At 41.5% G+C, this 27733-nt stretch overlaps 1 protein-coding gene across 1 annotated transcript; it reads left to right on the top strand.

Moving 5' to 3' along the window:
- Nucleotides 1–295: 295 nt before the first annotated feature.
- Nucleotides 296–27056, top strand: P3H1 (prolyl 3-hydroxylase 1). The gene is made up of 15 exons (XM_075189880.1): nt 296–780; nt 5190–5342; nt 8579–8768; nt 9122–9253; nt 11256–11395; nt 12607–12696; nt 13671–13723; nt 14387–14508; nt 16383–16510; nt 19590–19685; nt 20661–20811; nt 21261–21378; nt 24420–24495; nt 25601–25741; nt 25852–27056. Exons 1-15 carry the CDS (start codon nt 352–354, stop codon nt 26092–26094), a joined length of 2262 nt encoding a protein of 753 aa, XP_075045981.1. The 5' UTR covers nt 296–351; the 3' UTR covers nt 26095–27056.
- The last annotated feature ends 677 nt before the right edge of the window (nt 27057–27733 follow it).

Raw genomic sequence — 27733 nt, forward strand, 5'->3', positions numbered from 1 at the left:
GTGTTGTTGGTGTTTGGAACTTTACACAATAGTATTTATTGTTTATAATTACCAACGTTCCCAGTAGTTGATGAAGAATAAAAATGGGCGTGGTTTTTTAAAGTGGGCGTGTTCTGAAAGGGGGGAACAACTCAGACTTTATGTGCTGTGGGCTTGTCCATAGAATACGGGCGTGGCTTTATAAATACTGTAGACCGCACAGTGGGTGTGGCGCTCTGCTGTGGGCGTGTTCAGAGAATACGGGGCGTGGCTTTATAAATAGTGTAGACCACACAGTGGGTGTGGCGATCCGCTGTGGGCGTGGCTGTGGCCTCCGCTGCTCGGCTTAGGTCTGGCTATTCCCAGGCAGTCATGGCGCCCTCCTTGCTCCTCTCCGGGGGTCTCTTACTCCTACTGGGAGCCGAGCTCCTGTCCGCCCGCCTGGAGCCCTTCGACTTCCTCTACGACAGCGGGGTGGAGGCCTATTACCGGGCGGACTGGCCGTCCGTCATCCTGTACATGGAGAAGGCGCTGCGCAACCGGGAGCTGCTCCGGCGCCACCGCATCGACTGCCGCACGCACTGCGCCTCCAGCAGCGACTTCTCCGAGCAGCCCCCGGGCTGGGGTCCCGTGCAGGACCTGAGCTTCTTCCAGAGGGTGCTGGAGCGGGCCGGCTGTGTCAGGGGCTGCGAGATGGACAAGATCGGAGCCCCCTCCAGTTACTATTTCGGCAGCGAGGAGCTGGAGCTGGAGTTTAGGAAGAGGAGCCCCTATAACTACCTGCAGGTGGCCTACTTCAAGGTATAGCCCCCCATCACTGGTGCAGAGGGGGCAGTACCCCCCCCCCCCCCCTCGCCTCCCCATTACACCCAATACTGCACTCAGGTCTTGGCAACCTGGCGCTTCCAGCAAGCTGGGACTTGTGGTTCCACATCTGTTGGAGAGCCACAGGATGCCTGTCCTGTACCAATATAGCGGTCATTGACTGCCCTGTACCCAGTCCCCCTCTCCTGTCCAGATGTGCAGAGGCCAAGCACCTCTGTCTGTGCCCCCCCCCCCCCCCCCCTGGCACCTCTGTCTGTGCCCCCCCTGGCACCTCTGTCTGTGCCCCCCCTGGCACCTCTGTCTGTGCCCCCCTGGCACCATTCACTGTCATTGGTGGGTTAATCATCATAAGCTGCTCCAGTTGGGGCACTGGGTCTGGAATAGAAGTTTCCTCTGCATCTTGAGACATTTCCCTCCCCCCCATTCAAAAGCTACTGCCACGTATTGAGGTGGGGAAAGCCTCCAGTGCTCTCAGTGTAGCCTCCTTCCCACACTCACACTAGGAATGTTACAGACGTTCTACATTCTAAATTCCACAGTCCTTAGACAGTGGCTGTCAGCCTTCTGAGTGTCTCCTGATTCAATTATTATTATCTCTTATTTATAAGGTGTCACAAGGCTCCCGCAGCGCAGTGCATAGGGGTTTAGAACATACAAGAAAATTACATCAGTACTTAGATATGAGCAATGGGTACAGAGAAGTAGAATAATAAGTGCATGGATGCAATTAACAGAACATTGCATGGGTACAAAGATGTGAGTGAGTTCTCTGTACAGCGCTGCGGAATCAGTGGCGCTATATAAATAAATGGAGATGATGATGAAAGATAACTCAGGAAACTTTTCCATCAATGGTTCACATGCTGATTATCTTTTCCTATTTACTGTAACATTCCCTTTTATTGTGATGTGTAATTAAAGATGCTGTGTGTGAATGTATAAATATTGGACAGCTCAAAATCGCTTTTCCATATTGCAATCTGTATTGACGATCTCTTATGTTGTCACTAGCTGTTTGAGATATCTATGCCACCTCACAGCTAAATATTTAGATGCCAAGTCTTTGCAGTGCCATTGAATGTTTTGTTCCCGTAGCCCAAATGTATGGAATTTGGATAATTAATTGAAAAAATATATATTTTGAAGTGGCTAATAAGTTTATTCTACCTATATATGTGAAAGTGGAAATATGTCCAGTCTCCACTTCTGTTGATCGCAAGTTGACATAATGATTTATCTCAAAGCATGTGCTAGCATTGTTCTGTATATGCTGGGAGAAAATAAATATTGCTACCACATGTTTTATAGTGTTTGTATATAGGCTAATAAGCATATTCATTAATCAAAGTCAGCTATTTGGGATAGACGTGAACACATATGGCAACAAGTAATGCACAACTTCTGAACAATTTTCTGAGTAAATAGCTGCACTGGCATTCAGATATAGGTAATATCTCTGCGGCATACCTTCTTCTTTTTGGGTTAAATTCCACTTGGAGTGTGGTTACTGTGGTCAATGATGACTTTAGCTACTATAATAACTATTGCAAATATGCAAGACATTTGGGTTTTTGTTGGCCCTGGTGTTAAAACAAAGTTGCACTATTATGGAAAGCATTTTCTAGCGCTTAAAGATATAGGGGCCTTTTTATTGATATATAACGCAGTATTTATCAAAAATATCATGCCAGGACAGCGCATCTGAGAAGAGGTTGTCCCGGCGCTGACTCTACAGCGCTGAGTTCTGACCCGGATTCTTTACTGCACAGATTGATTTTCGTTACTTAACGGAGGGGGAGAGCACAAAGGCTGCAGAGAGGGATCCCCTCCTGTGATGCTATCCCCACAGGACAGAATGGATAATGACATCCTCAGATTATGTTAGATGATGTAAGACTCTCCTTTGGTCTACAAACTTTCAAGTGTTCTCTGAAAACCCACCTCTTCAGACAAGCTTATAATATTCCTCAACCTCCCTTTTAACCTCACTACATTACCCTATTACCACCCGTTACACTATTTCACACAAGACAGCTACCCCCTGACCAACATTGTTGTGTGACGGGATCATTTAGCTTATGAGTCACTTTTACCTTTGCAGTCTAGCTGGACCGAAATGCAAAATATAGACATAACCTCATGTATCAAACTCCCATTGTCCCATAGATTGTAAGCTTGCGAGCAGGGCCTTCTCACCTTTTTGTCTGTTTTACCAAGTTTGTTTATTAGTTTACTGTGTTTGTCCCCAATCGTAAAGTGCTACGGAATATGTTGGCGCTATATAAATAAAAGATGATGATTGTTAGTCATTGGGGTCAAGCTACGAAAGCTTGATAAATTTACCCAGACCACAGTCCCTATTGAGAGTTATGGGGACTGCGGTATTTAGCATAATGCAATGATATCTCCTGCGTTAGGGTTTTGCTAGATAACTAGGGGCCTGATTCATTAATGATCTTAACTTAAGAAACTTCTTATTTCAGTCTCCTGGACAAAACCATGTTACAATGCAAGGGGTGCAAATTAGCATTCTGTTTTGCACATAAGTTAAATACTGACTGTTTTTTCATGTAGCACACAAATACTTGATAGCTTATTTGTACACTGAAATTTAAAGTTGATATTTGTGTGCTACATTAAAAAACAGTAGTTAACTTATGTGCAAAACAGAATACTAATTTGCATCCCTTGCATTGTAACATGGTTTTGTCCAGGAGACTGAAATAAGAAGTTTCTCAAGTTAAGATCCTTAATTTAGTAACCTAGGGCCTGATTCATTATGTTCAAACCCGGCAGAAACAGTCATTTCCACATGGTTTAAGTCTTAATAAATAGGCCCACAGGAACTGATAATCCTAGATTATGACTATTGTTTTCTTTAATTTCTGAGCAGTAGGCTATTGTACAGTACAATAAGAGTTTAGCCAGGAAGTGACGGGTTTAAAGTCAAAGCGTTTCCCATAACTGGTTTCTTTAGTATTACTATAAATGCATATAATTTTCAAGGAACATCTTAAATATGTGAAATCTATCTATTCCCTTTTAGATGAATGTCACAGTGGACTCGGATAGAAGGAGCACTGCAAAGCAATTCTTGTTTTGTAGGACTCTCCATCAAACCTATTGCTGTGTCTGAGGGATGTTGTATGGAAAAAAACTTTTTCCAACATTTCCTGATCGTTTGTCATTTGGCGGCTGTGTTTCACATTAGTCTGTGTGTTGTACATCTGCAGAGAAAGTAATATTGCAGTTACCACGTAGTTTAAAGATCACCTGTTTGCAACATGGTGGAAGCAGCTGTTCTGTAGAACAAACCATTCTTAACTCTGTGTCGAGTTTGTATTTTCTCCCCGTGTTTGCGTGGGTTTCCCCCGGGTGCTCCGGTTTCCTCCCACGCTCCAAAAACATACTACTAGTAGGTTAATTGGCTGCAATCAAAAATTGACCCTAGTCTCTCTCTCTTCTCTGTATATGTTAGGGAATTTAGATTGTAAGCTCCAATGGGGCAGGGACTGATGTGAATGAGTCAGTGGCGGATCCAGGCCCCTAGCAGGGGCTTACTGCCGGCGGCTGCACACTGTGCAGGTCCGTTCAGCAGTGGCAGTGTGCTGCCCGGCTGCTCTGATTGTGTTTTAAACACAATCAGAGCAGCGGGGCAGCACACTGTCACTGCCAAGCGGACCTGCACATACTGTGCAGCCGCCGGCAGCCTTAGAAATTAGAAAGGGGGCGGGGCCTAAATCACCCCCCCTAAAATCGCCCGGGGTATAGCAATAGCCTGGATCCGCCCCTGGAATGAGTTCTCTGTACAGCGCTGCGGAATCAGTGGCGCTATATAAATAATGGTGATGATGATGATTCTTAAAGCTCTCATGGTGTTTAGCTGAGAGGAGTATTTAAATTCTTTCTTCGTTATTCTCATGTTATGGTGTAGTAAAGAGAACTCACAAGGAGACATCTACCTTCAGGTTGACTTTAACTTATTGACTTGCAAATGCACTTCTGCAACTTTATACACTGACTTTTTTTTTTTTGCTGGTGTTTTTTAGCCCTGACAGTCCCTAATTTCTGTTGCTATGTTATACCACACATGCAGAAAACAAATCTGAGCTGTACTGTAGTCTTGGGCAATAAAACAAAATAGCATGTTGGCCTCTGTCATGTATTCATATCATTTGGCAAGCAAAGCAATGTAGTTAGTAAAAGTTGCATGATGGTGCGCACAAGACAATAAACGGATGTTATGTGAAACTGGAAAACCCAGTTAAAAAAAAAAATATGAATTTTCAATGTGCCTCTTACTTGATGCTTTGTGTTGGGATGGTTCTGCTCATTAACTGATGTTTCTTGGACTTGAGGCTATTTTTTTTTTTTTTTTTTTTTAGATCCATAAATTAGATAAAGCGGTGTCGGCAGCACACACCTTCTACGTGGGGAACCCAGAACATATGGAGATGCGGCAGAATTTGGAGTATTACAAGATGATGGATGGCGTGTCAGATTCTGACTTTAGAGATCTTGAAGCCAAGCCCCATCTGGTGAGTGCAGGAGCCTGACCTCTGTACATGGTGGTGGGATTATTAATGTTCGCACCTCAGTAAGCAAACCTCTGTCTGGTTGGCCATTCTTTACCCTGCTGCGCAGAACATGAAAACAGTTTGTTTCCGTGTCACTTGCTGCATTATACGGCTGATCTTCACTGAAGACTCAATGCCTATAGACAGGGCAGCTAAGCAGCTATTGATGACAATGTGCTTCCTGCTTAGGCTGATTCCAGACAATTCTTTGCATGTTTCATGAATGTTCCATACAGAATGGCTATAACCACTAGCGGACTAGTAAACACAAAGCATAATTCAGTCTAAAACTCGGTTCTCTGAAACTGACTGGATCAGTAGAAATTAGCGATGTCTGCGCCATGACTGGCGTGTGAGAGAATTCACGGGACCACCGCTAGTCTAACACCGGACCAGGTTTTTCTTGGGGTATTCACCGAAAACTGAAAATTCAGTTTCGTATGGAATTATGCTTTATTTTCTGAGGGTTTCTCTGTCTTTGTCTGATCATGTATGTCTGAAAAAAACAATACTAATACTCCCTAATGTGTGGAAACACTTTGGGGCACCCACGTTGCTCCCACTTCACCATTGCAAGTCCATCCGCCTGCCCATGAGAAACTATTTTTCCAATGGGCTGAAGGTATCTGAACATTTGCGTTCACTGGAACACGCAATGGAGAGAGCCTATTTATGTACATGTACAGTCACGTCGGTGCGGATGGCCGTTTTAGTGCTCCAAAGCACAAGAGAAATGTCGTATAAGGATCGTTGCTGGTCTCACCAGTGGGTTTGACCAGCTAAGAGAAACAGATTTGAGTATTCGACTTGTAGGAAAGATCTGTACATAAACGTGATGAATATATATTGTTGGCTTCTAGATCAGGAATGGACAACGTGGTTGTCCAGGTGTAGCGCGGCGGCAAGTCCCAGCTATCGGCTGGCAAAGCATGCTGGGGGTGGTAGATTCACAGCAGCTGGAGAGCCACATGTTCAGGCCTGGTGTAGAACGTTCAGAGAGATTAAGGCTTGTTTAAGAAAGTGCAAACCCACAGCGCCAGTGTTATTATGTAACATGCATGCACCCAGTTTTATGTTTAAGAGCATGGATTTTTCAGGCTAAAATCCCATAGATTGTAAACTTTTGAGCAGGGCCCTCTTACCTCTCTGTCTGTATGTATCGCCCAGTTTTGTTTTATTAATGTTTGTTCCAAATTGTAAAGCGCTACGGAATTTGCTGGTGCTATATAAATAAATGACGATGATGATCTGCGGTATGTAAGGTCGTGCCTTGTGGGAGGATATTGAGTACTGATGAGGTGCATAACTACAACTATTTATGCACAAACCAGTTCGCTTTACAGGCCTAGTTTATTTAAAGGAGTTGAATGGTTTGGGGAGGGCGCATTCTGGGGTTCTTTGCTTTGCTGAAGGGCGCACAGCTTTTTTTTTCTACTCCCTACAGAAGGGATACATTTTCCCATCACTACTTAGTGGCCGGAGACCAAGGGATAAATGTATTAAGTATAGGTTTCTGCAAGTCACCGAACATCGGCGACTTTGCAGAGGAAAGTTAAAATGGCAATTGCTTTCAAAGCGAAGTTTTTTTGCCTGGAAAGCCATTGCCGCCTTTAATTTCCCCTGCAAAGTCGCCGATGTTCGGTGACTTGCAGAAACCGGTACTTAATACATTTACCACCAGGTCTCGTGTTACAATGTAATGGGATTGGCACTTCTATGGGATAACGCGTTTCTAGGCGCACTCTGAGCTATGTAATAATAACATTAACGCGCAACAATGACGCGTAATAACGTCCGTCCTGATGTCCCCTCACTCTCGTGATTAAAGTAAGACATTAAAACATAAACCAAGCAGTATATTAGGAAAATAACTGAATAATGTAGTGAATAAAGGGTGGTGGTCCCAAAAGTGGGGTAGGTGAAGATTCAGCCTTTCCCCTATGGGGAGCTCTAAAATCCAGGAAACGACCTGCACTTTGAAATGCTTTAGCCAGAGAAATAAGGTCATCTGCTGAGATAAAGAAACAGTACAGGTCTCTGTTTGTAAATGAGCCTTATTGGTCAACTTTGAAGGTGCAAATTATTTTTCATGATCAATATCCTTTAACAGACTGAAGGACCCTTAATTGTGTGCGAGTTGCCACAGCGAGTACTCCTAACCCACAGGTTGAGAATCCCTGTTGTAAAAATATTGCCCAATTTCGGGTCATCGGTAAATGTAGGATCCAGATGTACCTGACATGTTGAAAGTCTAAATAATGTCTTCCCTTCTATTAGATGACAGCACGGTGGCTCAGTGGTTAGCACTTCTGCCTCACAGCACTCGGGTCATGTGTTCAATTCCCGACCATGGCCTTATCTGTGTGGAGTTTGTATGTTCTTCCCGTGTTTGCGTGGGTTTCCTCCCACACTCCAAAAACATACTGGTAGGTTAATTGGCTGCTATCATATTGACCCTACTCTCTGTCTGTCTGTCTGTGTGTCTCTGTGTGTATGTATATTAGAGAATTTAGACTGTAAGCTCCAATGGGGCAGGGACTGATGTCAATGAGTTCTCTGTACAGCGCTGGGGAATTAGTGGCGCTATATAAATAGCTGATGATGGTTATATGAGAGGTGTATTCACTGGCATTGAGGTTTGCTGATGACTTCCTCGAACTCTGCTACCTGTCTGCTGTAATCTGAGTAATAAGTTAAAATAATACATTTAATCAAATAAAGAGACACCTAATAATAAAATATCAGCAGACATTTTGGGGGGTATTCAATTGTTAGCGTTAACGCAAAAAAAACGAGCGCCCAAAAAATATTACCGTTTATACGATAATATTGCGCGTGAAAAGCGTTAATACGGTAGTTTACTCGCGGAATTTCAGCTCGCCGCTCAGGGAGCAGCGAGCTGAAATTCTGCGAGTAATTACCGTATTAACGCTAAGATTTTTTGAGCGCTTGTTTGAGAGCGTTAACGCTAACAATTGAATACCCCCCCATTAAACAAGTGTTACAAGCTATAACAAAGGAATCGGACAATAAAGCGGGAAGGAGCTGTGGGCCACAGGTGAAGGCTCTGAGGGCCACCTGTTGCCCATCACTGGTCTAGTGCACTTTGCCACAATACAGCAAACTGGCTCTAACACTTTTATACTACACCCTTTGTTGTCTGATAACAATGTAACCAACTTTTGTTTCTGCTGCAGCAAGAATTCCGTTTGGGAGTCCGTTACTACACCAACGAGGAGTCTGCGTCTTCTATTATCCATTTTGAAAAAGCCTTAGAGGAATATTTTATTCTGGACCTTGACTGTCGTAGACTTTGTGAAGGACCTTATGATTATGATGGTTACAACTATCTAGATTACAACGAAGATTTATTCCAGAGTATTACGGGTAAGATCCATGACACTTCAGTCATAAAATATGTAATTAAAGGTTAACTCCACTCAAAAATGATGTTGCTGAATCAAAATCATTATGCTGGGTGCTACAACTTACTGGCATAAATAGTTAGAACGAAATGGCCTGTTGAAATCTCAGAAATACACTTTTGCTGACCATAATTGACCTTCTTTAGCTTTATTTGTAACTATGGAAATCTGCAGGATACAGTTTGTTTCTTGGTTGTAGCTGCTGCAAAGGAAGTTCAGTTCTTCACAACCTGTTTGTCAAATGTCAGCAGCGGAACTTAATTCAGTTGTTGGGATGATGACGTTGAATTTACCATAACGTTTCGTGTTTTCCAGATCACTATGTGCAGGTGATGAGCTGTAGGCAAGCCTGTGTTTCGGAACTGGCTACACAAGCTGGAAAAGAGAAGCCCATCGAAGATTTTCTCCCTTCACATTTCAACTACCTACAGTTTGCATATTACAGCAGTAAGTTGTTACACAATTGTGATCTTTGTTTTTGTGTTGTGTTTTTTTTTTTTTTTTTTTTTTTTTTTTTAAATCAGTTGTTTCACACACTTTGTTATTAGAGGCCAGCAGTTTCTACTGTGCCATTTAGGGAGCCGAAAAGTGTCTTTCCAAAAAGCACTAGGACTCCTAGTACCAGCAGTTTTCAGTAATTGCCAGTTGTAATACCCTGCAGTAGTGATATTGGGCACACTGCTCCCCCGTAACTGACCAACCATAATCTTTTGTTCTCTTCTCCGTGAGTTCATAGCGACACATTACAGATCCAGTGGTAGTCTGTACACCTGCTGCTGTCAGTATGCGCCATTCCTGTATTACATCCTATTGGGCGGCACGGTGGCTAAGTAGTTAGCACTTCTGCCTCACAGCGCTGGGGTCATGAGTTCAATTCCCGACCATGGCCTTATCTGTGTGGAGTTTGTATGTTCTCCCCGTGTTTGTGTGGGTTTCCTCCGGATGCTCCGGTTTCCTCCCACACTCCAAAAATGTACTGGTAGGTTAATTGGCTGCTATCAAAATTGACCTCTGTCTGTGTGTTAGGGAATTTAGACTGTAAGCTCCGATGGGGCAGGGACTGATGTGAGTGAGTTCTCTGTACAGCGCTGCGGAATCAGTGGCGCTATATAAATAGCTGATGAGAGATATATATATATATATATAATCTCATCAGCTATCAGCTGTAAAGCGCTATGGAACTTGCTGGTGCTGTACAAATAAATTTAAATTATTTATATATATATATATATATAATGGGAGTACAGTGCAGCTCTCTCCAGTTTACAATGTGTTAATTCTAAATTTTCTGCCTTTTCCTCTGTGGGTGTTACTATGAATTCCATTAATCCAAGGCTCGGCCCCCTTACATTCTGCAAGCTGCTTACACATCAAGACATTAGTGTGTGATGATGATTAGGACTCCACGAAACCCCGATAAAGCAATACTTGTCTAGTTATGATTTATAATTATTATAACGGTCTTGCGTTACTTGCCGTTATGTCTGCAGCATTTGTTTCAAGATGCTCTGACATTTAAGATGGGGCCAGACCAGAAAATATACATCATTTTATTTTTCTGTATGTGATACATTGAGCCTCAACAACCGATATTAAAAAAAATAATAAAAAAAAATGTCTTGACGAAGGGATCTTGTTGGTCCTTCCATATTACATGGCAGACTTGTCTAATAGCCTTTGGGTAACCGGTTGCTCTCCAACTGTAGAGGACAAACCGTTCAACAACAGCTGAAGAACCAGAGGTTGTCCATCGTTGATGTAGTGATAGGACAGTTACCATGGGGTCTTCTAAATCACTTGGGGCTTAGAGAGTGACTATAGAGATATACGTTGATGGAGGTTGACACGTTGTAGATGTTGGGTTATGATACATCTGCAGAGTTTGCTGTTCCACCTCCCCCGGTAGTCTCTGTATATAACCACGTAACACTGATTGAAATGTATAATTCATGTGCTTGGAAACTGTTGCAAACGGCCTTTATAAAGACTCTAGGTGCAAATATACTCTGAATCTGTTGGCTTAAGTGGTAAATAAGAAACTTTTTTTAATGCCTAGTAACCTTGTATTCCATTTACTGCTCAATCACTTACCAGATATATAAACCATTGTTTTAGAAAACTGGTTAGGATTGTGTGCAGGGCAACGTTAGGCAAGTGACTGGGGTCTTAAAGGATCACATGACCTTGGCCTTGATCACATGACCTCTGCCAGGCGTGAATTTACCTTGTAATTGCTGTTCTCCGCATTTGATTGTCTTTTGGACTTGCTTTATACTCTCTGTCATCTAGATGTAGCAGCACAATAGAGATAAGCGAATAATGAGAGCGTGGTTAACCCTGGCTGGGGAAATTGAAACACTTCCGGTTTTAGACCCTGACTATGGTAAACTATAGACTTTAACGCAAGTTGTCTCACTATGTACCACAATTAACCTTTGCTGTTTTGCAGCTGATAATTATACCAAAGCCATCGAGTGTGCCAAAACATTCCTATTGTTTCACCCCATGGACGAGGTGATGAACCAGAATTTAGTCTATTACACAGCGGTTCTGGGTGAAGACAAAGCTGATTTAATTCAGCCGAGAGAGGTAAGTGTGAGAGAAATATATTAGACGGCTACTTAAACTTATTATTATTTGCAAATTCTGCGCAGCATGAAGACCTGCTTTACCTGTATTCTATATAGATTTGTCCTATTAAAATACAGCTGTCATCCATACATACTAAGGACCACCGTATTCATAAGAATGCAGCCACTTAGTGGCCACTTACTAGGGTGCAGTGTATTTTGGATCAGCTCACACAATACCATCCTACTCTGTGTGCCTACAAGACGTGAACTATACATTTGTATCCCTCTTATCTTGTATCTTTTAATCTCATTATATTTTGTGGTTAGAATGTTCCTTTTTTTTTATTGTATGTTACTGACCTCAACCTCTTCAAGGACTATAGTAAAACTATACTGTATTGTTCTGTCCTATGTGCGTGATTTGGAGTGCGTGTTACCCACTAAGCTCATGTTTTATCTGAGAGTCATTGCGCAGTGAACCAGTGACATCAGAGGTGCCTCATTTGTATATATTCATGAGAAGCTGGTTCCCAGTGAATAGTTGGACTGAACACTCAGGAATATTGGTTCGGCCTGCAAAATGTCTGCCTTTAGGTGACGGTTGTAAAAATACACTTAAAATACAGCTCGACTTATGTACAGGCCTCTAACAACATGAGCGGATTGTCCTATTGGGACAAGTGCGTAGAAGAGTGCAATTGGGGGGTGCTCCTTACTTTAAGCTACGCCCCAGGAATTGCAGACAGAAGCCGTTTTCTCCAGAGCTGCCGCGTTTCTTATTGGGCAGGGGAGTAACCCCACAGACCAATCAGAAGTGCCTTATTATTCACCCGCCCCCTAGGCTGATGGCGGTGTAGAACAGCAAACCCAGCTTCTCAGCTAATAGAAAGGAGCAGACTAGTTATGTTTAACGTAACTGGCCATTGTGCTCCCGTAGAAATAGTGATATTTATCTTACAGTCCGCTCCTGACTAAACCCCATACCTTAATGCGTTATATATGTAAAGGTTTCTATACATTGACACTGAAACTTTTCGGTATATATTTGTGAGTGATGGCAGCCCTTTTACCTAAACCGTCTTGGATTATCGGTTTAGTGGTTCTTTGTATTTTAGCAGTGTAATATGTACTCCCACAACACTGCCTTTTACTTATATTTGCTCATTGTTTCTACAACTTGCGTCTTGCCTGTAGATTTACACGATTGATCTTTGTTTCCCTCTTTAGAATATAAAGAGTTATATTAAGCGCAGTCTGCTGGAGAAGGAATTGCTCTTCCTGGCCTATGATGTCTTCGGAATTCCCTTCGTGGACCCTGTAAGTTGATCTGTTCTGTAGTCATAACCGGCATTTTCCAGGAAATTCTGCTCATTCCATCTTGTTTCCCAGTGGGGAAAATTCTTGCAATCTCCTTTGCAGCAAATACCCAGCAAATCGGCCACATTCCAATATAATATATCAAGGAAGTGAACCATTGATAAAGGCATGGCTTCCACGGCAGTAGGGATAACCTCTATATATTTTTAGTCTTGTGGCTCTCCTATAACTTACTACAGGATTAAAGGGAATGTAACTTTTAGAGGCTTACTAACCCTATGTTTTAGCTTTGAATGTATAATGTAAATATTAATAGTTGCTTGTACATGAATCATGTTGCAGGCATTTTCTTACCTTCTATAAGCGAGTTAAGCTTGCTTCTTGTTAGAGCACCTAATCTCCCAGAAACCCTTGTTCCAGTTCTGTTCATGTAATCGTCCATCCCTATACAATGTCTTGGGTACATGTCCCAGTCGTAGGGGGAGGACTGATATCATCATTGGAGAGGGATATATATGATATTGTCTCTTTCCTGCCACTGGGGGACACTGCGAGACATTAGGTACCAGCTATGAAAATGCGCTTTCCCATAAACATGTATCTGGAAGGTGCCCCAGATCGTCCCAAAGTCAAAGTGCTTTAGCTGGGAGCGAAATACTGTGTTGACCGCCCTAAATGTGCCTTCTCCCCTCCTTAATCCCATTTTAAATACTCCTCCAAAATTAAATCAAATTTTTTGCTTGAGTGTGAATAGCCTACAATACTTAGCAGCCCCAACAGCTGCCGCCATCTTGGTTTGCACATTGGTATAAAAAAAACAAGCGTATTTGGCACAACTGGGTGCGTGATTCCATAACTGTTCTCTCTTCCGCTTTTGTGAATGAACTTTATAGTCCTCGAATGTTCTACTATCGCAGATTTTCCACCACATCCTTTAATGCTCCTTTGATTAAACAGCTGTTTGCTATTTGCAGGACACATGGACGCCAGAAAATGTCATGCCCAAAAGACTGCGTGAAAAACAAAAGTAAGTTGATGTATTTGTAATGACATGGCTAATGTGTATAGACGTAATTAGTCAGGTCTGTGGAAGGCCAAATATTTGTTGTATGTCATCTAGTAAAAATTAAGGACTGAGCATTTGGAGTTAAAGTCGCTCACATTGAGAGAGACCTGTTTTTAAAAGCTATAAAACTAGCTCCTTTAGCATTTGTTAAAGTACCGATCACCTTTGTTCGCTGGAGTTGGCCATTTTGTCATCCTCATTGAGATCACTGGTTACAAGTGTGGTGATAGGCTGGATTCTCAAAATGGCTGCCTACACTGTGTACATGTGTAGTGTGACGTTTTTCTTCGCTTTTATGTAATAATGTGAAGAGAACTACCACATAAGAATGTAAAATTGCTGAGGGGTCAACTTAATGTGTGTAATAAGAGCTGATAAAGGAAAAGTGCATGTTAAGCTCAGCGCATAAGTAGTACGATTGTGCAATATGTATTAAGTAAATCATAGTTTTGGCTTATTTTTTTTTTATTTTAATATTAGAAGTTGAATGGATAGGTATATTGAGGGAAATGTTCTGTATTTTCCACATATTAACTGGTCAAAATACCTGTTGCGTTGAAATTGAGGTGAAAATTCGTGACCAGTGTGAATTTTATTGTATAATAATTTTATTTTTTGTCCTAGGGTGGAACGTGAGACAGCAGCCAGAATAACGGAGGAGATTGGTAACTTAATGAAAGAGATCGAGAACCTTGTGGAGGAGAAGACTCGGGATTCAATGGATTTGTCTCAAGCTGTAAGAGAAGGTGAGACCTCTCCCTTTATGCTGTATATTAGTGTTTGTTAATGTGCTTTGTGGCTTCTAAAGCACGTAAATGTTTGAGAGCATTAAAGTGTCGCTTTATAACTTAATATTAAGAGGTAAATTTTCCAGCTGCAGGTTTGAAAAGTGGAGATGTTGCCTATAGCAACCAATCAGATTCTAGCTGTCATTAATTTAGTACATTCTACAAAATGACAGCTAGAATCTGATTGGTTGCTATAGGAAACATCTCCATTTTTAAAACCCGCTGGAAACTGGCAGCTTAATCTATTTACCCCTAAGTCTCTCTTTGGTGAGGTTTGGTGAAGTGATTACCGCTGGTGACTGTATCTACTTGTAACTGCAAAAGAGATGATGGTGGTATGTGTGACAGGATGGGCTCACTCTGCCGCCATGTTTCATTGGGTTTCACTGGTTGGTGCCAATATGTTGTCAGACTGCTCCACTGACACCACTGCTTTTCCCCGGGGGGTAGCTCCACCTTTGAGGTGAATTCACCTTCAGGCAGGCTGTAGTTAGATCTAAGAGGCACAGTCTGGCAGTGCCAGCAGCTTGGAGCTCACTGAGCTCCGCTGCGGCTCTTGGTGTCCTGGGAATCTCTTGAGGTGAAGCCCCATCCGGGCTGATCAGAGTCCAGTGGGCCCTTCTTGGACACTCGCTGCTCTCCAGTCTCTGTTCTCGGGATATGGAAAAGCAGCAGCAGACATAATAACTCCTTTATCATAACCTTTTATGGGGAGGACGGAAGCGGCACCCAGTTGCAATGTGCATGTAATGTCGTGCGCTCTCTCAACGCGTTTCTCCTCACCGTGTATAAAGAGGCGACTATCTAGATTGTCACCAGTGATTGAGAATGTATCTTGTGTTCTGCTATTGACCCTTGGTTCTACTTGACATTCATTTTGCCACCAATAACAACTTCTTTAGAAAGTTCCCATACTGCAATATATAGTATTTGTGTCTAAATCAATTACTTTTTTGTTTTGGACATCATATTTGTCGCTTTAATGCTGGAAATATTCTCTAGAGTAAAGGGCCACCAAGCCTAAAACACAAGTTGCCTCGCATGAAGACGCTACTAATAACACAAGTATGTATGTTAGAACTAAAGCATTTTATATGCAGCCGAGTGCAAGCTATTGTTTTATGTTATCAGCTGTTTCAGTCTGAGAAGTGGGTGATTGCAGTGTTCAATGGGATTACTGGTCCCGATCCCCTTTCAACCTCCATAACTGCTCCTAATGATGCCAGATGTGATCCACCCATTCTGCCCAATCACCGGGACAATGAATGCTGCCCAAATTTGCCACCTAGATGTGTGGATCACTGTACGCTTTGTCAATTCATATTGGTGGCCAGGGGGTAAATGTATGAACCTCCGGATTCTTCAACTCCGGCAAATTCAGCGTCTTCAGCGCTTAAATTTAAAGCGGCGCTGCCTTGTAAAGGGAAACTTCCCTTTACAAGGCAGCGCCGCTTTAAATTTAAGCGCTGAAAACGCTGAATTTACCGGAGTTGAAGAAACCGGAGGTTCATACATTTACCCCCAGGTGTCATGATCATTGTGTTTGTGACGAGCTTTACAATGTTTTCAAACATTATTATTATTATTATTATTATTTATTTACTCTAAATAAGGCAACTTATATTTAAGCTTTAGCAGCAGTCCTGTAGATTATTACTGTACCTAGATTAACATACGAAGTGAAAATAGATTCCTAAAACAATCCCACGGTATATAAATAGTGCTCAGGCACGCGGTTAGGGAGGCTTTTGTGAATAATCTTTTTACCTCTTATATCACTGCTGATTGTCTGACTGTTGGCGACATCTCTCCTTGAAAATCTCTTATCCTAGGTGGTCCCGTTTTGTTTGATGAAGTCAGCGTAGTGATGAACTCGAATACTCTCAATGGGTCTCAGAGAGTGGTGACTGATGGGATCATCTCGGAAGACGAATGTCGAGAGTTGTTACGTCTCACTAATGTAAGTGTCGGTCTCTGTTGCATTCTGTCTAAGCTTTGTTAATCCAGTTATTTTGTCGAATCCCTCTATAAATTACTTAGACAGACTTTAAAAGGTTTATATTTATCGATACGTACACACTGCAGGATTTGCCCTCCATCGTTTATGGGGATGTTTAGTCTTTATAAAATCCATAGAAACGATACAATGTGCTTTGGAACGATAAAACGTGATCGTGGGAGTGTACACACTAATGCGATATCTGACCTAACGGTTGTTTATGGTATGATTGGCCTGATAATTGGTTTAGTGTGTACCCAGCTTTTAGCCAGCGTGTTTCAGGAACAAAGCAATTCCCTTATCATCCCATCTTTAGAAGCCTGATGAAACATAAGTCATAGCCAAAGTGCTTCTTGTATGTGTTTTATATAAACGTGGGGTTCACACACTGTGAACCAATGTATTCAACATATCTGATCAACAGGACTTGTTAGAGAACCTCTTCAGATCAGAGATGTGTAACAGGTGGTACATGAATAAAGTTATGTCGAGAATAGTTTGGTAACTCACATATTACTGTTGAGGTGATACCTGGGATGACTACATTGCATATTTTTATAACATTACTAAACGAAGATTCAGCAGTGTTGCAATTATCCAGAAAATCCAATTTCCAAATATTCAGCTCTGTGGCGGTCATTGTATCTAGCGTGCTGTTTGAACATATGATCTGCCAAATTGCAGAATTGTCTCTCAATTGCAAAGCTCAGAATTATTTCTTTATTTATATAGCGCCACTAATTCCGCAGCGCTGTGCAGAGAACTCACTCGCATCAGTCCCTGCCCCATTGGAGCTTATAGTCTAAATTCCCTAACACACACACAGACTAGGGTCAATTTAATAGCAGCCAATTAACTTACCAGTATTTTTTTGGTAGTGTGGGAGGAAACCGGAGTACCCGGAGGAAACCCACGCAAACACAGGGAGAATTTACAAACTACGCACAGATAAGGCCATGGTCGGGAATTGAACTCATGACCCCAGTGCTGTGAGGCAGAAGTGCTAACCACTAAGCCACCGTAATGATGATTCAAATGGTGACACCTTTTATATCAATCCCCAACCTGTAAATATATATGGGGTATTAAATGAATGTTGTAAAATAAAAATGTAACTTTTATTTCAATTTATGCCAAAATCAATATTTGGCTCCTTATCAAATCTTAAAATCATAGTTTTTCCCCTAAAAACTGCGTAGTAGGTTTAACATGACCCAATTCTATGGTCAAACCTATTATAAATCTGTCGCCTTGGTTTATTATGGTGTGTATCAATCACGTGGAGACAACAAGCTATTGCTTCAGCTGGAACGGCACTCTGATAACTTAATACCTGCAGCAGTTTGACACAAAACGCGTTGTTTCCTAAATTGCCTGCCTGTGCGTCAATTTTCTGGAAAGGACTTTCTACCTGATGCGCATATGGTCACACACTTGGTGATTTCATCAGGGGGGCATATAGTATATAGCAAATTGTGCATGCATCATATATTTAGGAAATGATCATGTAATATGGATGGGTGATCGCAGATCACTGTATTGCACAGTGTAATCCACTGCTTTACACCCAAGTTCCAGGTTAATCATTTAGAATAACTGAATGTTTAAAAGATACGTTCAGTATGTCAATATATCCAGTTCTAAATCTGTGCCTGAACACTCTATAGCAAACGCTGCTTTCAGGGATTAAACTCTCAGGATAACAGTGACTGAGACTCCTGTTGAACACATGACCAAAGTCCCTTATTAAGCTGTAACAATCCCCCTCCGCTGTATGGATCAGCCGCACTGTTTTTGGATTGTTTTAGTGCCGTCAGTGTTTTTGTATTGAAATCTCAATATAGTCCAACAACGTTCAAAGAAAAGATAAAAGCCTAAATTAAGTTCACATATAGGTGAGTTTTATTAAATCTTCTGGAAATAAAGTTGTGTTTTCATATTCTATAGTGTTACTCGCAGATCCTTTCATCTCTGTCCCAGGGGCAAACGGAGGATTAGTAGAGGGGGGTTTCCACACCACGCCACCAGTGGGCGTGACCAGCATGCATGGAGGGCATGGCTATAATATTAGACAGTGTTTGGCTGCTCTCCAACTCTTCCTATCCCCCATAATATACAGGGGCAATGCTGCGTGCACTACTGTTAGGTGCACGCAGCTCTCCCTTTTCAAGCAGAGCCGTGTGAAGCGGGGGCAGGGTCCAGCCACCTCAATTATACAGTGCCCCAGGCTTGAAGGGGGTTTCCAGGCACTAGGAAACCCCCCTCTGTTTGCCTGTGTGTCCATAGAGATTTTAGTCATTTCACAGACTCTAGTCTACACCTTCCTGGTAATATGGACACAGACCTCAATCCTCTTACCACTAGACAAGCCTCTACATCTTCTCTGTCTAGCAAGTTACACTCTGAGCCGTGTAGGAAGTATTATATGTAGATTTACTGCCCTGTGAGATCTGTGGTTGTAGTTTACTGAACGCTGCAAAGGTTTTCTATTGCTTGATTAAACACACATTTCCTGTATCCTCTGTCCTTGTTTTCTCAGACACATGTTCATTTGAGACCTGTGACACTGTGAGGTGCTTCCAATGGTTTTGATGAGTCTATTAAAAGTGATTTCTGCTTTTCTGCAAAAATTATTTGCAGTTGTGTGGAATGCACGATGGGTGCATCAATAACTTGTAGAGGCAAATAGATAGACTTAATCAGTGACTTGAATGGGGTCCTGCAAGTGCCCGCCAAAAACTCTCCTCTTTCCTCATATGAACTTTGTTGTATAGAGAGGTACATATATGTAACATGCTTCTATGTGAAACAACGTTCATACATCACACTTCTTGTACTACTACCCTTTGTGGAAGGCAATGCTAGTTTCCACTTTAGTTTTGACTGATGCGTACACAATAAATTGTTTGTCCACAGGCCTAGGGTTTGCACTCAGGACATCAGTGGTGCACATTGCTCTATTATCTGATTCAGGATCGCTGTAACGTACAAAAGTCTCCTGTCTTGATCTCATCGCTACTTTGCTTGTTTTGTGTTCCAGGCAGCGGCCTCCGCGGGTGATGGGTATCGGGGTACAACCTCCCCTCACACTCCTAATGAGAAGTTTTATGGGGTTACCGTGTATAAAGCCTTGAAGGTAAGTTTCCTAATAACTGAAGAGACGACTACCTTCATCTTTATAGCAATGTATTGCAAAGAGGTAGGATGGATCGTTTTAAATGAAATCCTAAGATCACCAAAACAATATTATATAGATGTATATTTTTTTAAAGTTATGGAAATACAAATGAGAAGTAACTACGTATCACTGATCAAGCGTGAGCGCTATATGGCCCTTTATGAATGGTCAGAGCCATACACCGCACCGTATCAACGCAGCTTCCTGTCTAAAAAGTTTTGTACATTTAACACTTTAAGCCTTAAAGTGTTAAATGTGCAAACCCAAACCCAGTCCTCAGTGCTCCCCAACAGTGCAGGTTTTCCATATCTCCTTGCTGGAGCACAGGTGTATTCATTACTGACTGACACATTGTAACAGATCCACAGGTGGTCCTAATTATGTCACATGTGATCCAGAAAACCTGCACTGTTAGAGAGCCCTGAGGACTGGGTTTGGAAAACCCTGTTTTAAGGTGTTATGAAGATATCTCAAGAGTGTCTGTCTGTCCTGTGGCATCTTCGTATGTCTGGGTACAACTGGAAAACTCGTGGAGTTATTAGAACCTCGTGGAGTTATTAGAACCTCGTGGAGTTATTAGAACCTCGTGGAGTTATTAGAACCTCGTGGAGTTATTAGAACCTCGTGGAGTTATTAGAACCTCGTGGAGTTATTAGCTCTCCCATGGTAGGAGTGGATATGTACACATCACCCAAATGGAATAGAATCTGTTAAGGATATAGGAATGGAGGACTTCTATGGAAGGACATCCCTCTTATACATGGTTTAATTTTTCTGTGCTCAGTTCCACTTTTAATGTACCTTATAAGCTTGTTACTCAGCCGCCTAATACACATATGAGCAGAACGACTAGGGGGTGTCAGAGAAATCAGTGATCTGTTGCCCCCCCTCCGTAAATCTACTGTAAGTTCTGTACGCTGTAATTTCTTTCAGCTGGGGCAGGAAGGGAAAGTCCCGTTGAAGAGCGCCCACCTCTACTACAACGTTACCGAGAAAGTCCGGCGTGTGGTGGAGTCGTACTTCCGCCTGGAAGTCCCGTTGTACTTTTCCTACTCTCATCTGGTCTGCAGAACAGCCATTGAAGGTACGATAATACAAAATGAAGTTGTGTTTGTCGTGGGGTCGGTAGACACGTCGTCCTAGCACATTTGGCCTTTTCTACAGTACCAGTATTACTGTTGGGCGCATACACGCTCTTTCACGGCTATTAGTTGTAGTTAGTATTACACCCTTTTCCTCTTTCCGATTATTTAGAGATCTTAACCTTCAGAAATTCCTATTTTTACTCCGTCACCAGTGTAAATGGCATTCGGACGGTGCGATATAAAGCAGACCTCCAGTGTGGCAGCTGCCGTATAAAGCGGACCCCCGCCCAATAATGTTTTTATGCATTTTAATACGGAATCCTCTACATCACGCACCTCAAAACACTATTTCCTCCGTCTTGACGTAGAGTAAAGGTTACGTTAGAATGTGAGTAAAGTTGGTGTCATTTTCTTGATGATGATATTGAATTAAATTCTAATTTTGTAGAGAAACAAGGGGATAGAAAGGATCTCAGTCACCCTGTGCACGTGGATAACTGCATACTAAACGCAGAGGCGTTGATGTGTATAAAGGAGCACCCCGCTTATACTTTCCGTGATTACAGGTAAATATCTTTTCATTGTCGTATATTTAGGGGCTCTAACCCTATATATTTTATTGTCTCCTTGTATTTTGTCTAAAGTAAATATTAAAGGACGTGTGAAAATGTTCTTGTTATAGGACTTTACCTAATTTCTGTGGTGGCCGTAATTGGTGTGATAGTTCCACTGTTTGCCTTCCCTTCCACATAACCCCTTTATCTCCTCTCGTAGCTCTCCCGTCCGTCTAATTGAAGTTTGTTAAATCTCTCACAATATAATAGCTTGGGGGTGGGGCTTAATGGCAAACGGTCTAGATCAGGCCTGGCTAACCTGTGGCACTCCAGGTGCTGTGAAACTACTACTCCCAGCATGCCCTTCAAACTATTAGCTGGCTAGCTAATGGTAATGTGTGCTGGGGCTTGTAGTTTCACAACACCTGGAGAGCCACAGGTTAGCCAGGCCTGGTCTAGATATATGAGGGGCAGTTAAGATGTGTGCAGTCTGACACCCCCAGGCTGGTGCACAGTGGAGGATCTCCTGCTTAAGTCAGTTTAGATTATTCAACTTACACACATGCAGAAGTAGAGAGGTGGAAATATGAGCTACAGCTCATGCTGTCTGCATTGTCTTTTTAGCTGCTACAGAGTTGAACACTTTTTTTTTTCTTCCCTTCAACTTTCTTTTAATATTATTTATTATATTACCGAAAGGAGAGTATATCTTTTTTTTTTTTTTTTTTTCATAAATAAAAATTCATGTTACCTCCCTAAAAAGTTGTAAAATGTCAATCTATAAAACTAGCACTTTCTATCCAGAGAGGATAGACCAGACTGGCAATGGGATGAATGATATCATCATCATCATCATCATCATCATCATAATCATCATCACCATTTATTTATATAGCGCCACTAATTCTGCAGCGCTGTACAGAGAACTCATTCACATGCAGTAAGATAGACCTCATTGGCTCTGCAACTTATCATGTTCAAATCATTGGGTGTTGGTTACATAAAAAACATATCAACTATCAACCTTCTGCTAATGCAGATGCCTGTATAATTCTGGTAAATGTGACTTCAGTCACTGATTATAAAACTATAGATTACACATTTCTATATTGTTGCTTTGCTAAAATGTTGCATGGAAATCAACAGCACCAACCCAACAGGTATAATTAACAATGCAATTTAATGAAGGTGTATGGATTGTTTATTCTCCCATGTCAGAGCAAGTTTAGATGGTGAACTTGTTTTTTTTTTTTAATTTATATTTACTGTATTATCAATCATGAGAGGTTCTATTTGTCTGTTTATAGCTGCAGATGTACATTTAATATATACAATCTAAATTAAAGCATATAATATTTTATTGTCCAGTATCTATTGAAAATCATTTGGACCACATGAGATAAAATATGTATATTTGACTTGAAAGCTTGCTAATTTCTCTTAAAATATCTTATTGAACAAATAACTTTCTCAAACTTTAAGCGTTATCATATCCTTTAATATACTATATTTTTACAAATGGCAAGACGATTGTAATGAATGCACTAGAATTTTTATGAAGTTTGTTTTGAAGGTATTTCTATTAGTCCAAGCATATCAATGAACATTTCTGTGAAGTTTCTTTTTTTTGTCTCTTGATTACCATCATGGGTTTGGTGTAAGTTGTATCTGACAGCTGCTGATATATCCGCCTCTGTTAAATTCATCATACATTGGGTCTGTCCATTCTGGCATAAAAGGAATAAGTCTACATTTATCCACTGAACTATAGACTAAACAAGAGCAGACTAGTATAACCACTCAAAGGCTATGTATTACTGGACTGAAAAATGTTCATGAAATAATTGGAGTGCTTCTATTTGGCTGAATGCGTCCACCATGCTTTCTCACTCCTCTGTAGCAGGTTGCTGTGTACTTCCATAATTGAGCAGACAGAGTTTGAGTGACTGATCTGCAGACTTGTTTTGCTGAAATATGCAAAAGTGGATCTGTTGATTTGTGCATTGGCCCTGTCCTTATCGTGTCACAGTGATCCGTATGCCATCAGAATCGGCTGTTTGACATGTAAAACACTGCGCTAAAGATCATCATCATTTATTTATATAGCGCCACTAATTCCGCAGCGCTGTACAGAGAACTCACTCACATCAGTCCCTGCCCCATTGGAGCTTACAGTCTAAATTCCCTAACATACACACACACAGGCCGGGAGAGACTTGGGTTAACTGACTGCTATTAAATTGACCTAACAGTATGTTTTTGGAGTGTCGGAGGAATCCTACGCAAACACGAGGAGAACATACAAACTCCATCAAACTCATGACCCCAGTGCTGTGAGGCAGAAGTGCTAACCACTGAGCCACCGTTCTGCCCATAAGATGTTTGAGGAGTTGCAGCTACTTGTAGTGAGATGAGAAGGTTAAGCTTTGCTTTTAGCAGATCTGTAGTGGAAAGTCTGAGTAATATTGAACAATCTTTTTTTTACCTTTATGGATCATATCCAAAAGTTTAAATTTTACGGTTTGGTCCTTTTCATTTCTGCCAGTGCAGATTTAAGCCGGCCTGCCTAAAGGTACCGATGGCTTAAATATTGTTTGTGTTATTTGGACAGGATCACAAATCTTCATATGGGAGCAGATATTTGAGACTTTATAAAGTCTGTGTCCCTTTAATTCCAGCTATTGGCTGCCTACACAAGTAGCTACGTGTCTGTGGAATTCTGACAACGTTATTACGATGGAGCGATGGTTACGTTGGAATTTAAAGTGTAAGAAAAAAAATATTTTCCTAGGGCTAGATTTACATGTGGAGACAATGCTGTGTGATGTTTCCTGCAGCATACTGGGTCATGGCGATCAAATCCTCATTCAGTGGGAGAAATCACTTAGAGCCCACAAAGGGGAGATTGACATTGTGCAGAATTTCAATTGATTGGAAAACGGTGACATAAATATATTCCTAGGTTCTCTGTGTTTTCTGGTACAGTTTAAATAAAAATTGTAAAATGTTTTGTTCATTGAATTCTCTGATCAATCTCTCTTTTTTTTTGTCAGTGCCATATTGTATTTAAATGGAGATTTTGAAGGAGGTCATTTTTACTTCACAGAGCTGGATGCAAAAACAATCACTGTAAGTATTTCTTGCTAGAACTTGTTAGATCACAACAGACCATTATTTTTCAACCAGGAGGCTTATGTCACCAGATTTAGTCCATTCTGCAAAGCTAATACCATGGATTCTGCCAGGGCTATGAATTCAGTATTGTGGATTTTCAGTCAGAAAAACATGGGCTCTCCTGAAAACGCTCTATTTATGCCCCTTGATTTATGTTGTCATGACAACATCAACGTTAAGAGACTGGTGACCTCCAGAGTTATTGCCCCTCTGCCGCGTTCCACCAGCGCTCTCAAAGGAGGGTGCGTTCAGGACTGGCAGTGATGACGGAGACGGGCATTCCAGGTTCCGCTAAGAGTTTCTTTACATTGTAAATGATTCATTAGAATCTACGGCAGATTCAATCAAGAGCCCAGTTTCCAACACACAGGATCGGCCCTGCCGGTCAGACCAAGGTGCCCCAAAATTGCAGAGATTGTCCAAACATGACCTATTTAGAATACCGCGTCTTTACTAAGCCATTTCATGAAAAGAGACAATCAAATGTTACATAAATATATACATAATTATTTTTTTTAATGCTTTTATGAAATTGTCCCACTTTTATGTATTCCCTCGATGCTTAGATTCTTCAGACTTCTGCCAACAGCTTTTTAATTTTTGCTTTTTACATTACTTTGTTTTAATCCATAAAGCAACAATTTCACACACCCATAAAATCTATGATACATGTTCCAGATATTTGGAATCCCTGTTCTCTGTACAAACAACACTATAACTTTCTGTGGCTGTACTAAAATACATTATTTTGTTTTATGCTATATTCGACTTGTTTTCCCCTAGTATGCATGCAAGATAAAAATATATTTCACTATGCTACCAAAAGCCAGCTGTATCTGTGGGAGAGGGGGATGAAGCTATCTAGGGTACACAAAGTTAAATTAAAAACATTAGTTTTGGGATAACATTTAATTTAGTGTTTCAGAGAACCACTTGGTGGTTTATAACTGGAGGTCAGACATATTAGTGTCTCACCATGTTGTTCCTGTTGACCATAGACTTCAGTATCCTACTAATTAAACCTGTGTTAATCACTGTTTTACCCGCTGTGTCTCTATAGGCTGAGGTGCAGCCGCAGTGTGGGCGGATGGTGGGCTTCTCCTCTGGAGCAGAGAATCCCCACGGAGTGAAGGCTGTGACGAAGGGCCAGAGATGCGCTGTTGCGTTGTGGTTTACACTCGATCCCAGACACAATGAGAGAGTAAGTAGGATCCTCCGTGGCGGATCAGTTTACAAAGATAGTGTCGTGTGTGTTGCCATGTCCGGGCAGCCTTAGGGTGACTTAAACATGTGCTTTTTTTGTCTTTTTAGGAACGGGTTCAAGCTGATGACTTGATAAAGATGCTGTTCAGTCCGGAAGAAGCAGATTTATTCCCAAACAATGGATCCGAAGATAAAAGGGAAGGAGATAACCGGGAGCAGACATCGATGTCTGAGCCACCTGGAGTTGTGGTCACACCGCCGGAACCCCCCACAGCACCGGAAGCCGATGCCCCTAAAGAGAGTGTACTCCGGCCTCCATTAGACTCTGTGAACACAAAGACAGAACTATAACACTATAGAACACGAACGCTGAACCTCGGTTTGCATGAGATCTGCAGACTGCTGCCTTAACTAAATCTGTGGATCAGGGACTCGCAATTCCACAGAGATCATCAAAAGAGGAACCAAACAGTCATATACATTTCAACCTGGGTATTTTCACAATTTATTTTTTTTTATTATTTTTTTTTAAAGTGCATTTCGGCAAAAGCGAGCTATGATTTAATGCGTCTGCCAGGATGTTCTCAAGAAACAGGCTCTGGCCACTTGCAGTAATATGTCTTTCCCTATGAAAATGTTCCATCATAGCGTTTCCAACTGACAGCAAAACCTACACTGATTGGTGGATCACGTCCTAAAAGTTTATTGCTCCTTTTTAAATAAATTGTATGTAAACGTTTTACATACAAAAGATTTTAGATGTACAGGTGCTATTTCCTATTGCACAAAACTGTGCAATATGTCTTGATGTTCGATGCTTCACAGAATTGTAGAGTTACCGACCATTTTTATCCTTGGACAGCAATAAAGGGGAATTCTGTGAAATCTCTCATCACAAGGACTTTTATATGTAAAGTTAACTGCCGTTCCCAAGTGACCTTAATTATTCTGTGCCTGAGGGGTTGGAGAATTTGTAGAAATGAGACTGATGTATCTGGATTGGCAAGTGGCTCTACCCATTCAACTTGGACTCGGAACTCTAGGGAAGTGTATCGGAGGACTAGTGATTTCAATCTGAATTGTACTCTTTAGCGTTCCGTCGGAAGGGAAAACTCGTATTTGTGTGGACCCAACGTCTGGACACTGATGAGAAACCTGATTTACCAGTACAGCCTAGAACAATCACTAGGAGCCAGCGGCATCATGGAGGCACACAGTGCCGCTTCCACTAATTTTTTTAATGTATTAAAAGTGACCTTTATTCGTGTTGTTAAATCTTCTCTCCGAGTTGATAAAATCATTTGCAAACTGTTGCTACTTTTTTTTTTGCTTCCATCTGATGGAAAAGTTCTTTCCAGATTCTCTTATGAGCTGAACATTTTTATAACACATGTAATAATTCACTTTCATCTTTACTACAGTACAACTTGGCTGGCAGTCCATCCTGCTTTATTTTCTCAGAACAATAAGGGTCATTTTAAAAAAGCACAAAGCAAATGGTCTTTTCTGGCATCAGGCTTCTTCTATTTAAAGGATAGGTGCATAGATTTATGGATCATCATTATGATGTCTGAGGGGGTGGTGGAGTAGTCTGATGGGGGAGCTGGGTGGGTTGGAAACCTTTCCTTGCCGAGTGGTGATTAGTGTACACATGGAAAAACAAGAGCTTATGCAGGATGGGTTTATTTAAATTACTTGTGAGGATGGAGAAGACAAATTAACAAGATGTTCCCATGTATACGGGATTATCTGATCTGAGGTGCCACATCCCTATATTTTAATGGGACGTATCTTTGCACCTTTTCAGTAAAACCATTTTTCTAGGTGCACTTCTACCAATAATAACTTGATAAAAACCTGCGAACACACAAAAGTGATGCATATAATACAGTCCTGATATCTCCTCATTCTCATGATTAAAGGGTCACTATACCTAAAACAGTTCTTGCAAAAATAAGCTGTTAATAGCAAAATTTTCAGGAGCTTACCA

Source organism: Mixophyes fleayi, chromosome 11, assembly GCF_038048845.1.
Source record: "Mixophyes fleayi isolate aMixFle1 chromosome 11, aMixFle1.hap1, whole genome shotgun sequence".
Lineage (NCBI taxonomy): Eukaryota > Metazoa > Chordata > Amphibia > Anura > Limnodynastidae > Mixophyes > Mixophyes fleayi.